Source organism: Artibeus jamaicensis, unplaced genomic scaffold (assembly GCF_021234435.1).
Source record: "Artibeus jamaicensis isolate MK-2021 breed Jamaican fruit bat unplaced genomic scaffold, CSHL_Jam_final scaffold_1283, whole genome shotgun sequence".
Lineage (NCBI taxonomy): Eukaryota > Metazoa > Chordata > Mammalia > Chiroptera > Phyllostomidae > Artibeus > Artibeus jamaicensis.
Window position 1 is genome coordinate 841506 of NW_026522028.1, and position 16202 is coordinate 857707.

The window sequence follows — 16202 nt, forward strand, 5'->3', positions numbered from 1 at the left end:
CAATGCTGGAAAGCTGAACACTTTTCCTCTAAAATCAGGAACAAGACAAGGAGGTCCACTGTCACTACTTCAATTCAACTAAGCATTAAAAGTCCTAGATCCAATCATTAGATAAAAAAAGAAACACAAGGCATCTAAATCAGAAAGCAAGAAGTAAAATTGTCACTACTTGCATAAATCATAATACTATATATATATAAAAAACCCTAAAGACTCTACCAAAAAAAACTACTAGAACTAATAAATGAATTCAGTAAAGTGGCAGGATATAAAATTATACAAAAATCTGTTGCATTTCTATGCACTAATAATGAATGATCAGAAGAATAAATTAAGAAAACAATCCCATTTACAATTGCATCAAAAAGAATAAAATATCTAGGAATCTATTTAACCAAGAAGGTGAAAGACCCATAGTCTGAAAATTATAAGACACTGAAGAAAGAAAATGAAAATAATACAAATAAATCAGAAGATATACCATGCTCAGGGATTAGAAGGACTAATATTATTAAAAATGTTCATACTATTCAAATCTATATATAATTTCATGGATTCTCTATCAAAATACCAATGGTGTTCTTCTCAGAACTGGAAAAAAAAATCCTAAAGTTTATATGGAACCACAAAAGACCACAAAAAGACAAAGCAATCTTGAGCAGAAGCAACAAAGATGGAAGTATTGTGCTGCTTGATTTCAAACTATACTACAAGGCTACAATAATCAAAACAGTATTATATTGGCACAAAAACACACAGGTAAATTAATGGAACAGCATAGAGAGTCCAGAAAAAATCCCTTCTTATGTGGTCAATTAATATATGAGAAAGTAGGCAAAACAAAAAGCAGAGAAACAACAGTCTCTATGAAAAGTGGTGCTGGGAAAACTGGACAGATACATTTAAAAAATCACACTGGACTACTTTATTATACTGTAGACAAGGATAAACTAAAAATGAATTAAAGACTTAAGTATAACAACTGAAGCCATAAAACTAGATGAAAACATAGTCAGTAAACTCTTTGGCATCAGCCTTAGCAATATCTTCTCCAATATGTCTCCTTGGGCTAGGAGAAAAAAATAAACAAATGGAACTACGTAAAACTAACAAGTTTCTGCACAGCAAACAAAACCATTAGCAAAAAGAAAAAAAAAACAGCCTACTGAATGACAGAAGATATTCGCAAATGACAGATCCAGTAACAGGATAATATGAGAAACATGTAAGGAACTGATACAACTCAACATAATAAAAAACAAACAATTCAATTTAAAAATGGGCAGAGGACCTGAACAGACCTTTCTCTAAAGAAGATATAGAGATGGTCAACAGATATATGAAAGGACACTCAACATCATGAATCATCAGAGAAATGCAAATTAAAACCACCATGAGATATCATCTCACACCTGTCAGAATGACTACATCAATCAAACGACAAGTGCTGGTGAGGATGTGGAGAAAAGGACCCCAGTGCACTACTGGTGGGAATGCAGACTGGTGCAGCCACTGTGGAAAACAGTATGGGGTGTCCTCAAAAAATTAAAAATGTAAGTGCCTTATGATCCAGCAATCACACTTCTGTGTTTATAAATTTTAATGGGTCAAATAAGTTTTTATAAGATATGAACCTTATCAAATTACAGTTTCAGTTTGATATTATTTGTTACCTTAATAAGAAGGTAACAAAATATCCTATATTTACTGTTCTCTAATACCAATATATCAATATATCTATTTCAAGCCTGATGTCACTGTTTGCTTCTTTAATGGCTTTAAGTTAAGAGCAACTGTATTCAAACTCTCATTTTAAATCATACTTTTAGTCTTCCCTTACTTCTAATGTTTAGAATAAAGTCCAAGGGTTCAGTATAAAAAATAAATTTAATCATATATATTAAAATGCAACCCTTTCTGAACATAGCAGGACTGTATGTACTTGGAAGAGGGGATCTGAATTGAAATAAAAAAACAACCAACATCAATACTGTACTCTTCATGACAATCAATGCTGATGATAACTAAAACAATACAGTGTTACACTAGCAAACTGGATCATTTCCAAAGAGTTTAATGCTTCTAGGGTAGAAACCTATAGAGCCTTATTCCTCCTAAAGAGCAGGAGGACATGGAGTGCCTGCCTGAACATGGAGCATGTCTGTCTACGAACACACTCTTCTCAGTATACAAGGTGGGAGAGAAGTAGGTTGACAGTCGTTCAGATGGAAAATAACATAATAATTAATAACTAGTAATATAAGAATAAACTGTTTCTCACATACTCACACCTGTGGGCCTACTTTTGCCCCACCCTGTATGAGCCTAATATGACCTACCCATGAAGCATTATGTACTTACTGATCTCCAATGTGACTGTCCCAACAAAATGTGAAGTGTTGTCTAGTCTGTTTACACTTGATCTCAGCTAAGTACATACAAAGTTTGAGTGGTGTCACCTCAAGTTAATACTTTACAGAGCTGAAACTGCTGTCGATTATACTGAAGCTATCTTTCATTTTTGGAGCATTGATACATAATTTTTATCAATTATTCTTCAAAATCAATTGGAGAGGCATATTTTATTATTTTTATTTTACAAGGAAAAAACTGATCCTGAAGATATTAAGGAATACTTTTTTTTTTTGCAAAACAGAGCATAAATGTTGCAGTCAAAGTCTAAAAGCCATGAATTCTCAGTCCAAACAACAGCTCTTTCTATGCTGTCATACTACAACTTGTGATGATTTATCTAAAGAAAAAAAAATTCTTACCTTTGTGACAGTTTTGCCATATAACATTTCGGTTATTCTCATAATATGTGTTCAACCAACTGAGCAGAATTCTTTCATAGTCAGAATAAATGTTGCTATATTCAAAAGAAGGGTTGACTTTTGGTGAATCACACAAATGTATAAGGGGCAAATCTTTACCACTGTGTGGTACAACCCGGGTTAGTACCAGAACCTAAAATGGAATAAAAAAGAGAACAATAACATTTTACTAGACCTGAATAGCAAAATAAAAGTTTGAAGACTAAATTTAAAAAAATGTCAGGTAGATAAAGTAAAGCATCAGTATTTTCTGCTTAATTATACCCATTCAAGAATAAAAAGATAAGAGGATGTCTAACACCCATTTTAAATGCCCAACTTTTTGCTCCTATAGCATCTAGTTTATAAGATTTCTAGCACACTACGCAATTTACAAGAAGCAACTTATTATCTAAGGATTCCAGTTACCAATTTCCAGTCTGTGAATGGGAGTGGGGGGAAATCCCTATCCTCACATAGCCAAGCAATTCTTGAATACCAGCATGGCCTCCAACAATTCAACTCAATTCTGACACTATCTACCCAGAGATAAAATCAGATTTCACAAATTAAGGGTTAGGTCCCACAAGACTATACTCCCCCCACCCTACTTCAAATGCAAATGAAAAGCCTAAACTGTTATGTATGCTTCTAACCCACCAACTATCCGCTGGAGCTTCCAAGGACCCCTTCCTTGGCAACTAAATTAAAACACCAGTTGCAAGTCTAGGTTGTTAACCTATGCTTTTGACCAACTAGCCATAAATCAGAGGTTTCTGTGACCCCTGGATGGGTTCTATTAATTTGCTAGAGGCTCACAGAACTTAGAGAAACATTTCACTTCCTAGATCACTAGTTTGTTATAAAACAATATAACTCAGGAACAGCCAGATGGAAGACATGCATGAAGAAAGGGCATGGAGCTTCTATGTCCTCTCCAGGCACTCCACTCTCCTCTAATCTCCACATCTTCACCAATCTGGAAGCTCTCGGAATCCTGTTGCTTTTGAGTTTTTATGGAGGCTTTATTAAATACTCATGATTCATTAAATCATTGGCCATTAGCAATTGGTTCAACCTCCAGGCCCTCTCCTATTCCAGGTCAGAGGGAGTAAAACAAAATTCTAACCCTCTAATCACATAGTTGGCTTAACCCAGCAGACAGGTGGTCTCCAAAAGCCACCTAATTAACATAACAAAAAACACCCTGATCAAGCTCACCACTTAGAAATTCCAAAGGGTTTTAGAAGTTCTGTGCTAGAAATGGGAATAAAGACCAAATAAATATTTCTTTTTTTATTTTTTAAAACATATTTTATTAATTATGCCATTACAGTTGTTCTATTTCCCCCCTTCATTCCCCTCCTCTGCACACCCCCACCCCCACCATTCCCCCCCTTTAGTTTATGACCACATGTCTCAAGTTCTTTAGATTCTATATTTCCCATACTATTCTTGCCCCCCCCCATCTATTTTCTATCTACTGTCTATGCTACTTATTTTCTGTACCTTCTCCCCCCTTCTCCTTCTCCCACTCCCCTGTTGCTAACCCTCCATGTGATCTTCATTTCTATGGCTCTGCTTCTGATCTAGCTGTCCTCTTAGTTTGCTTTTGTTTTAGGTGTGGTTGTTAATAACTGTGAGTTTGCTGTCCTTTCACTGTTCATCTTTTTTATCTTCTTTTTCTTAGGTAAGTCCCTTTAACGTTTCATATAATAAGGGCTTGGTGATGATGAACTCCTTGAATTTGATCTCATCTGAGAAGCACTTTATCTGTCCTTCCATTCTAAATGAAAGCTTTGCTGGATAGAGCAATCTTGGTTGAAGGTCTTTGGATTTCATGACTTGGAATACTTCTTTCCAGACCCTTCTTGCCTGGAAGGTCTCTTTTGAGAAATTCGCTGACAGTCTGATGGGAACTCCTTTGTAGGTGACTGTCCTCTTAGCTCTTGCTGCTTCTAGGATTCTCTCTTTCATTTTAATCTTGGCTAATGGAATAATGATGTGCCTTGGTGTGTTCCTTCTTGGGTCCAACTTCTTTGGGACTCTCTGAGCTTCCTGGATTTCCTGGAAGTCTACTTCCTTTGCCAGATTGGGGAAGTTCTCCTTTATTATTTGTTCAAATAAGTTTTCCACTCATGGTAAACCACAATATTACATGTATTGAGTGTTATCCCATCACTGTCATATGCACTTCCAGTTCCACAAGAATTTTGCTATTATATTTGTTTTTCAATGACAGAGTTTTAAACTTATGTATTATTTTAATCTATTTTTTCAATTGGCATAAAAAGCACAAGTAATTTAAGTAGAAATCAGCAAAAGTCAGACCAGATTTAGCTTTTAGAAAGTTATATTTCTATTGGTCAGATTGTTTAAGTGGAAAGCTAGAAGTAATACACATTGTTCAAACATACCATAAATGTTTATCACCATAACAAAACTTATTGCAGTCATCTATATCTAAACATTATCAAGGTCACCAATTTGTTATAAAGAGAACATAATTTAATTCCATGGGGTAAGAATTATAAAAAAGGGGTGGATTAAAGAAAAGGGAAGAGAGAAAGCAAAATTGAAAAGAAACATTCAAGCATGTTCATCAACAGTCTCTATTACAGAGGATCACAAGGGAACTGATTTGGGGGTGAAGATACAAGCTTCTGTTGAGACGGGAGATGGAGGTAAAGCTCTATGAAGAGAGTAAGGTTACAGGGGAGTTTTCTGGTCGTAGAAGACACAGTCAATCTGAATGTCCATCAGTAGACAAGTAGATGAAAAAAAAGCTGTGGTAAAGAAACACAATGAAATATTTTTCAGCCATAAAAAAGAATGAAATCTTACTACTTGCAACAGCACAGATGGATGTAGAGAATATTATGCTAAGCGAAATAAGTCCATCAGAGAAAGATAAGATACCATATGATTTCACTTATATGTGGAATCTAAAAAACAACATAAAGATAAAAAAAAAAAACAGAAACAGAATCACAGACAACAGACTGATGGCTGCCAGAGGTGATGGGGGTTGAAGGACTGTGTAAAAAAAGAAAGGTGAAGGGATTGAGAAGAACAGATGGGAACTTACACAATAGTTATGGGATGGTACAGCATAGGAAATATAGTCAATAATATTGTGATAACTATGTATAGTGGTTGATAGGTACTGGAAATAGCAAGGGAAAACTTTGTAAAGTATATGACTGTCTAACCACTATTTGTACACCTGAAATTAATACAAAATAATATTAAATGTAAACTGTAATTAAAAAAATTTAAAAGCCAACATCAACAACAAGAAACCCAATCACCATCCTAAAGCATTGAGTGCATCATCCATGGGGTTCACCGCTGGGGTTCCAGGAAACCTGAGATGGACCTCTTCCTAATCTAAAGATAAAATCTGCAGGCCCAGAATTCCCTCTTTCCCTTGCCTTCTCACTCCCATTATCCCTGGATCCTGGCTTCTCAGTCTTTTTTATCAAACCTCCCTCTTTCTCAGCCTATATGCTAGCTTTTCTGAGAAGATCCCTTATCTCAACTTCGAAAAGCAAAGGATGACATCCTAATATGCACATTGTGGTGTCCTACATGTGTCCAAAAGTACTTGCATCTACACTCACTTTTCTTCCTTCTCTGCTGCTGCAATGACTGAGCAATCCCTTATCCCTTCTCTTGTACTAGATATCAGGCCTTCTCCTCTTCATGGTACCAGTCCTGCACCAGCTGTCTTTTATAGCTGTTGGATCTTTACCTTCTCCCTCCTGACCAGTTCCTTTTCAACAATATCAAAACATGCTCAGTTGTACACTCAGTTTTTAAGGGCTCTCTCAAACTGGAATTCCCATGGATTCTTTTATCTGTTCCTTCTACTACTTAACACCTGTTGAGTTTTCTGTCACCACTTCCCTTCATTCGTTTAGCTCATCAAACAAAGGCCCACATAATGGGTTTTCCCAACTCATCATGACCATCATCAACAACCTCTCAGTTTCTTCTGATACTGTGAAACATGTCCTCCCTCAAAAGCTCTCTCTCTTCCTTGTTTACAATGTCATAAAGTGTCACTGCTACCTTTTCACCTATTGGGAGCTCATTTGCAAGAATCTCTTCCTTTGCCTATTTAAATATTTGGTGTCTTCAATATTGGGTTCTGACCTATGCCATTTTTTCACTCTATAGCTCTTTTCTCCCAATTTTAGTCCCTATAAGCCACTAAATGTACATTAAGAAACCACACAGACCATCAATTTTTGTAATTCAACACAGTACTTAGGACATGATGTTAGTGGTAGTAATGAGAATCATATTACTGAGATAAATGATAGCTATAATCTCTGCCAAGGTATCTGCAGCTACCTAGATGATGAACATACTGAGCTCTCTATCACTTTAATATATTCAGTAAGTTTCTTTTCTTACTCTTTGCACTAACTGAGAAAATCCTAACTCATATTATAGGTCACAGGTGGCAAACACAAAGCCCACGCTCGAAATCTGGCCCTCCACCTTGTTTTATCTGGCTTGGCACCTTGTTTCTACCCAGTGGCAGTGCCAAGCTCTCACTTAACTATTAAGGGGTAGTTATATTTATACAGTCCTAAAGTTACATTCAGCCCTTTGAAAGCAACTGTGAGGCTGATGTGGCCCCCAGTGAAAATGAGTTTGACACCTCTGTCATAGGTTAACAAAATGGGTGCTCACTTTGATTGTTACAAATTGTCAGGCCTACCATGAAGATGGAAATTATAAAGATTTTTTAATTAAAATCTACTTTCCAATATCAATCAAGTGTTAAGCTGATCGACGAGCATATCACACTCAAAAGCAGAAGGTCAGAAACTCAACTCTGGAAATAGTATTCTAGTCTTCAGCAGCATTCATCTTTGGAAATGTTCCTTCAGGTTCCATTCCCAGGATTTCAATAAAACCTACACACTGCCTTTGTGCAAATTAGAATGTGGCACCCTCTGCAAGACAATGTTGTCCTGATGGTGCCCTTATTTAAAGTAAAAGGCCCCCTTAACTTTGGTGAGGAAAAGCTTAGATGAGGATCTCTATTCTTAGCAAGCAACATGTAGGCTGCATTTTAGCATCCAATCATCAGCTCAGCCGTGCAGAAACTGTATGATCATATCCATTCAACATTCAACAACTGGATACATTTTTTGTCCAATAAATCTTCAGAAAAAGCCAAACTTTTGATGCTTTAGTGATTTGTGCCACATTAAAAATCATGATATTCAAATTCTATCGGTGTATGTCCAGTGTATCCAAGACATGGATGGCATCATTTGATGTTATTATTTGAAGTAGCCACTTAAAAGAATGAAAAGTATGTATAAACACCACTGCTATGAAGATAATATTTTTAATCTCACTCCAATTGGAAAATTTCATGTGAAAGTGACCCTCCATTCACAACTAGCACACCTCAATATTGAAAAACAGAATCCTGAACACACAGAGATCACAATAATATTACAGAACTCAGTAGCCTCACTTTGATAGTGTTTACATTTTTTCTGGTTCCTCTAACATTGAATTCATAACAGGAGCATATATTTTAATCACCAAAATTTCCCGATGAATGAGTACTCACTTGTAATGCCCTTCCTGCTGGGGCCAACAGCTTATTCTGTATTGGTATATACCACCAATAGATTTTCAACAGTCTACATTACAAATTAACCTTTAAATGACAAAGAATCACACCTCCTAAAGACTGGGCTCTAACTGATAAAATGACATCATGTACCTCACTCACATATATTTATCACATACATGCAAAGAATTATTCATATGTTCCCTATCCATGGTTATAGCCAACCAAAATATGTAATATTTATTATCACCTGTGAGAATAATTGTGTTTCCACATTAACGTCACTGATATTATGAGACATAATACAAAGCCATTTAATAAAAGAAGTTCACCAATTCTATTTCTCTCCAATCATATTTTATAGAAGCACTTTTAAATATTCCTCAGAAATATGACTGCTTATACCATTTTAATTTGAGGCATGCCATTCTGAATAATGCCTAGGTAGAACTGGGGACTTGCCCACCTTTAGCAACAAATACTCCAATATTATTATAGAGAGAACTGAAGTAGTTCAGGAAAAGTATGTCTAATTAACCAGAAAGATCACTGCTCTTTCTTTAAAAATACAAAAATATTTGACAGAATTGTGCCACTATTCCAAAAAAAATCTTCATGATAGACAGTATACTGGGAACAAGTTAATAAACAGTTAATTTAAATTATTAATCAAATATTTCTTCCTGATCACCTTTTTCTCTTCCAGATTTGTCTGTAAAAACATCATATTCACTTTGTTCACTACATACAGATTCATCCTTTATATCCACATGAGATCCCTATATATAATTTACATTTAGAATAGCATTCTGAGTTTGAGTGTATGTTACTGTTTTTTACCTCTCTTATGCTTCAATGACTTACTCGTTAGCCATTTTTGTCAGCATCTTTGTGAATTGGGAATATAATGCAAGCAAAGAGCAACGATCATGCAAATTTAATAATCAAAAATACCCAAATGACATAAAACTAAGACAAACTATACCTTGTTATCTAAACTACTAGCAAAAAGAACTGACTAAGGCAGTCTCACAGTGCATGCATGACTTCTAAGAATTCAATAAGAACATAGATTTGTGTGAAAATCACAATCTTTTATTTCTACCTTGTGAACTCATCTCAACAACATTGCTCACTTTTTCAAGTGAAATTGCCAATTCACTTCTGATTTAATAGAACAGCTAGATCTGCCCATGCTTTAGATACAATATATGAAGCACAGCTATGCAGATGATCTAACTAGGCGATCTTATCCATTCTTATGACTTTATAATGGCATCCGTAAAGAATCTGAAATGTGTGCTGCCACCCAGACCTGTTTCCTTACTAAAGAATATACCCACCCAGTAATCATACCATAGCAGGACCAAAGTAATTTATCATGTCCTCTTAATCCACTCTCCACCCCCAACAAAATACTGTTATTATGTTTTGTCTTCTATTTCAGTGCCTGAAATTATACTCAACCACCCAACAAGAAATCCACTGTCATCCTTGTCCTCTCTGTCTCTTTCACTTCTGAGATGTAGCCATGTACCAAGTCCTACCGAGGTCTACTTCTAATATTTATGACAGCTGCTCCTTTCTCATCTTTCCCACTACGACCAACAGTCCCAGCACCAGACATTGAAAATATATCCCCGAACAGTTTTCATGCTGTACCACAGTGATTTCTCTAAAATGCAAAGCTTATACCAAACTTCTGTTTATAACCCTTCAATAGCTCTGTACTGACCTTGTGCTCAAGTCCATAAAATCCAGGTTCCTTGGATTGCTTATGAAGTCAACTAGTTTCTGACTGGGATCACAGTGTGCTGCTCTTACCCCCAGCCATACTGTGTTTATTCCTCAAAATGCACCATGCTCCATGTAACCTTGAGCATTTCCACATTTAATTCCCTTTGTCTTGAAAAATGTTCCTCCCCACAACTTTCCTGCAATAAACCTCATCTACCACCTCCTTCACACAAATTGTACTTTCTCTCTCTCTCTCTAAACTATGCCCTGCCTTGCTTGGCAAATGTCTGTCATTTCCTAGGGCTCAGTTTAAACTGATCTTCTTCCTGGAAACCTTCCCCAAGCCACAGGAATGTTAGGTTCCTCTCTATGGGCACTCATCCTCAGTTCTGTGGGCTTTCCTTGTAATAGCATTTATCATTCTTCCCTGGAATTATATGTACTTAGTTCTTATATACTCCAAGCCACAAAATTCTCTAGAATAGACACTACATCAAGTTTACTCTTACACCCCCAGAGCCTAGTTATAGTACCTGAAACATAATAATTGTTGAATAAATCCATTCAATAAATATTTGTTGAGCATCTACTATGTAGCTGACACACTATGAAGTTTACAAGTCATACCGGTTTCTAATTCATGGACTTAATAGGTTAGGGAAGACAAATTAAATGAACAAACATGTCCATGACTGTGTGCATAAATGAATAAGTGTGTGAATATCGCCCACAAACCAAGATTAGGATTAGTTTATCCCTACAATAAGGCACATGCTGCTCTTCTGTTTTGGAGGTGCTCCTATTTATTTATCACTGGGCAAAATTGTAGATGATGCGAATTGGAGTTAAGGAAAGAAAATATCTTTTTACAATTCTAAATTTGGTTGACAGTCACAAATACACTCATATATTCTTCTGAGAACTAATGAAGAAAAAACAGGATTTCTTCTCTTGACATTCAGAAAGAAACAGGGCAAGCTGAGGTGGAAAAAAGAGAAGAAAAGGACTAAGCGGGAATCATGTAGCAGAAGGCACTCCTCAGAAGGTAGGCCTGGCTGGCTGGCTGCAGTGAAGGCTTTGGATAGCTAGAGAGGAGCAAGAGGGCCTGGGCTCCTGGGCCCCAGAAGAGAACAACAAGGAAGAAATAGACATTTCCTATGTCAAGTGGTTTTATATGGCCAAAATCAGGTGATCTTGGAAGAAAGTAAGCATGAGAACCTTAGTTTCCTCATTTGTACACTGGGGAGTACCAGTTGCGAAGATTAAACAACTATTAAAAAAAGCACGTTGTGACATATAATACTGTTTAGCTTTTAATTTTGTCCTTTCCTTTGAATGATGAATTGCTGCTTCTATTTAACATAATTGCTTCATTTTAACTCCCTGTCCTGCAGCTCACCCTATCTGTGAGTGAGGTTAGAGCAGAAGCCTCCATTGGTCTTAGCGAGCAAGACCTAGCGTGCTATATTTGAAACCACAGAAAATGATTCCAGGACTGCAACCAGTATAAGCAATAAAGACATAGGTTGTGAAGGCACCATTTACATGTCAACTTACCCACACATGCATCTTGGCATGAGGTCAACTGGAGAATCTCATCAACACCTGGTCTTGCCTACGGTTATATGATTGCTAGTGAACATCTGTCTAGAAAAACTTTACAAGAGACTACTATGCATTACAGGTGGAGATCATACTTTCCACCAATATCCATTCTTTAATCCTTCCTTTTAATACTGGAAAACACATGTAGCTACCAATTTTACACACTGTATTTCTCAACTTCCCTTAAAGCTAGGTTTAGTCATACTGTTACCGAACAAGAGGAGGTCCAAGGGAGGGGCAATGCAATATTTGGCCCACCTAGGGATGCCCAAAACTGCTATACAACAGGGGCCCCTCCCAAAAACCAAAATACTAAAATCTACTGGGCCCTTCTGTCCGCCGCCAATTGGAAACACATCTCTTAAAGCCAGAGATTTGTGAAAAGGAAACAAAATGTTTATTTAATGCTATTCAGGCCTAACGCCACCACTAAAATATCAAAGTCCTTTAGGTTGTACACCTACACCCACACAGCGCTCCCTTCTCCCTCTGTCCCAATTCCGGGTACCGTAAATCAGGAAAAGAGCACACGTCTGTGTTGCAGGCCGCTGGCACCGTCAGCTGTGTCACTGTGCAGGATCTCGAGTTAATCCAAAGTACTGCGGTACTCTCTCATGGTCCACTGGCAAGAGTCCTTTGTACCCAGTTCCAGTCAAAGTCTCTGTTGCTTTTCAGGCCCCGCGGCCAAAGGGGGCACCCCAAAGCCGCGTGGGCCTCTTCTACTAAAGCTGCAGGAGTCCACACTCCACCAAAAGCATGTGGCTGTCTTCTTCACCTGGCTGCAGGGATCTCCATTCTGGCAAAGCTGCGTGGTTTTTCCCTTTCACCTGGGAAAGAGGGGGTCCACACTCCGCCAAAACCACGTGGCTCCCTCTTTCACCCCACCAACAGGGGGTCCTTACTCTGCTGAAACCGCGTGGCTCTCTCCTCATGGCTGCCGTGCCTGGCTCTTAAATCCCAGCACCCATCTTCCTCTGTACCCCTATTTCCGACTCCTCCCAAAATCAGTTACACCTGCCAGTATTCTGTATTAATACAAGTTTACTGGGCTGCCATCGTTAGTCTGGGCAGTAATCATCCCATGTCCTCGAGCCAATCTTCTCCAAGCCCCTACGCAAGCGCTGTAACTTGGGGGGACCTGCCCCCAGTTACATCTTGGGGGGAAGTGACTTCATCCCCCTAGCTCCAAGCCTGGCCACAGCCATTTAACATATCCAAGTGACCGCCAGAGGCTATAGATATGTTAAAAGACAATGCCATGGATTAGCTGCAAGGCTGTGGCTGTGCAAAACTGTCCCTTCCCCCCCAACTCACACCTGTGGGGGTGGGGTGAGGACATCTTATATGTCTCTCCATCATTCCTATACACTTTGAATTCTGGACACCATTCCAAATCTTTTTCTGGGGGGGCCCCCTTTGGCTGCACCCTGTATCAATATGACTAAATTTTGCCCAATGGAATGTGAAGGGAAATGATGCATTTTCCAAGCAACAACCTTAAAAGGAATTTACCTGTCTTCTTACTCCTTTATCTGGTTTTCCTTATTCTGAGAAACTGACCCAGAGATGAAAGCACAGTACTCAGGATGGAAGAAACATCTCACTACCTCTAAACCACTCACTTCCCCAAAGTTCCATGAGAAGATGAATGAAAATTTTATCTTATTTGAGCCACTGTGGTTTTAAATCTTTTACAGTAATATTACCTATACTTTTACTAATACATTATCTCTATAAATTACCCCCAAACTCCAGCAATGAATACGAGGGCACATGGTACCTTGTATAGCTGAAGAAATAAATCTGTCCATGACCGTTTACTCCAGTTTTCAAAAACAGCCATATCTATAGTAAAACATTGCTTTTCCTTTGGTATAGGGGAATACATCAGCAAGTCATCAGCAGCAGAAGACTTTAATAAATAAAATATCACATTGATTAGAAAGCAAGGCAAACCTAAGTTCAAAATTTTAACTACTTAGCATATTTTCCCTTTAAATAAAACCTTTACACATCCTTCTTATACATTCATAAAGATCTGTAATTCCCCACATGCCAATCATAAAACTATCAACACAGCTAACTTCTGGAACTCATAGCCTTTTATTGAGGTCATGGATTTATTCATGCAGTGTATCCACTAGCTCTGGGGCAGAAGTGGCAGAATGAGAGGCAAAGTTATTCTGAACTCTGAGCCTCTAAGAGGCACACTGTGAATTAGGCCACAGGGAGTCAGGAGAGTGCCAAAGAACAGGCTCCGGGCTCTGCTACTAATGTCATGCGGTGACCATAGTAACAGTACCACAGCTAGCCTTGCCTCAAAGCCTCCAGACAGCTCAAAACAATGCCCCTTCTCAATAGATTTGCATAAAGTGAATTGCATAATTTGAAAAAAAAAAAAACTATGCATATCCGGCTTAATTTCTCCCTGGTCTCCTCGAAAACTGAAGAAGGGAAATGTGAAGTGGTGGTCAAATTAAACCAGTGTTTTCTTTGGAAGATATATATTCTAAAAATTCACGGTAACAAAAGGTTTATATAAGCACACACCATTCTTCATTTCTAAATTCCTTAAAAGAAGCAATTACTTACATATTTAAGAAAACCATGTGATCATTTCTGCCTAGGCTTCACAGAGATTTTTTAAACAAATAAAAAAATATATGTGAGTGTGTGTGTGTGTGTGTGTGTGTGTGTGTATGTTCCAGAGAAGCATTATCTTTAGGACACTTCATAAATGAAAAAAACAAGGATTCTAAAATGAAATCTTTAAGCACAGACCAAAAATCAGCAAATCCAATAATATTTGTGCAGTTGTTCCAAGAAATTATATTTCCTTACTCTAAGTTCAATCCACTTCTTATAATCTTCTGGTTCAAACAGAAATTCTGGCAATATATGAGCAATATATGCTCCTTTAGCACTAAAATTTAAGAAGAAAAATCCTAATTATTATGGTATAATACTCATGATTTGTATATCACTTGCATTTCAACTTCAATTAAATAATTTCAATGTCATATACTTTATTAAATTATAATTTTAACATTTAAAAAGTATATAATTAATTTTAAAATTTCCCTTAACAATAAAATGTGTATATGATGTTTCCATCACAGAACTGATTAATGAGAAAGCTATTACTAAGTGTCTTTAATCATCCACATCTACCCTTATGCTAATGGGATATAGAGTTATGATTTAGCCCCTATTGTCAAACCATTAACCATCTTTTGTAATAACATTATAAAATTGAAAAATATATGGGAAAAGTCTAAATACAGTAAAACATTTGAAAAATAGGTCATTAGTCACCCAATTCATGGAATTGCCTATTATCACATATACCTGAATATAAATAATCCCTAATATAACAAAATTCATCACTTATTTTTCCAAAGACACTATCCAAAATGTATGGCCTCTTTGATTATACAAACTTATAGTAGAATGACTGAAGCAGAAAATATTTATTTTTAATATTTTATATATTCAAAATCTAATACCTATTTATATTATTTTATACTTTAAGACACATCTATCACACTTAAGGTTTTACACTTTTTTCACTGTGAAATTCCTTGAAATATTTTAATCCAAACTCTTCATATGCACATCCATCACCACAGAACCTACAGACATCTAGCACAGTTTTGGCAAGAGTGTTTCCTTGAAGGCATTTGGGTGTGTAGGTATAACTCATTTAATGAGCATAGAACTCTATCCACCATAAGCATTTACCAGAAAAAAATGTCTCACTTAGTACTCAACTCTGGAATACAATCAGCAGTCTGCAGTCCTAGAACTACTGAGAAGTCAGACAGAGAAAAAGCAGAAAGAAGACTTAATATGATTCCAAAAGCTTAAACCTTGAAGACAGCGCAGACAAACATAAGAAGAGAGAAGTAAGGCAGGGAACCCTAGTGGAGATGGAAGCAATGGACATAGTTCTAGAGTTAAGTTTGACGTAGCCCTGGGCCAGTCAAAGCTAGTGAAAGAAACTGTGCCACACACAGCTAAAGTTCCTTCGTTTGGAAGTCAAACATCATCCCTTCTCTTTGATTTTTACACTTTAACTGTCTGCATTTCCTACGTACTTTTATGAATCTTCATCACACTCAAATTATCATGTTTAAATAAAATCTAATTGGAACACTAATTGGAAATCTAATGGAACACTACTTCTTAGCAGGAGGAGCCAACCTAAAGTCTATGTAAGAATTCAATGAGATGAAGCCCCATTAAGTTGAAATCTTAGCAGGGTCCAACCTTTTGGTGTCTCTGGGCCACACTGGAAGAAGAAGAGTTATCTTGGGCCACACATTGAATACATTGTAACATGTAATCACCAAAAAAATCTCATACTGTTTTAAGTAAATTTACGATTTTTGTGTTAGGCCACATTCACAGCCCTTCTTTTATTTCAAATATTCTAGCCCATA

General features: G+C 37.1%; 1 protein-coding gene across 1 annotated transcript in view; it reads right to left on the reverse strand.

Annotated features, from left to right (window-relative positions):
- CFAP47 (cilia and flagella associated protein 47) overlaps positions 1 to 16202 on the reverse strand; it is a 338472-nt gene that overhangs the window by 198691 nt on the left and 123579 nt on the right. Inside the window, 3 exon segments of the mRNA XM_053655801.1 lie at positions 2775 to 2967; positions 13541 to 13627; positions 14602 to 14683. Of these exon segments, the coding sequence (XP_053511776.1) occupies positions 2775 to 2967; positions 13541 to 13627; positions 14602 to 14683 (362 nt within the window).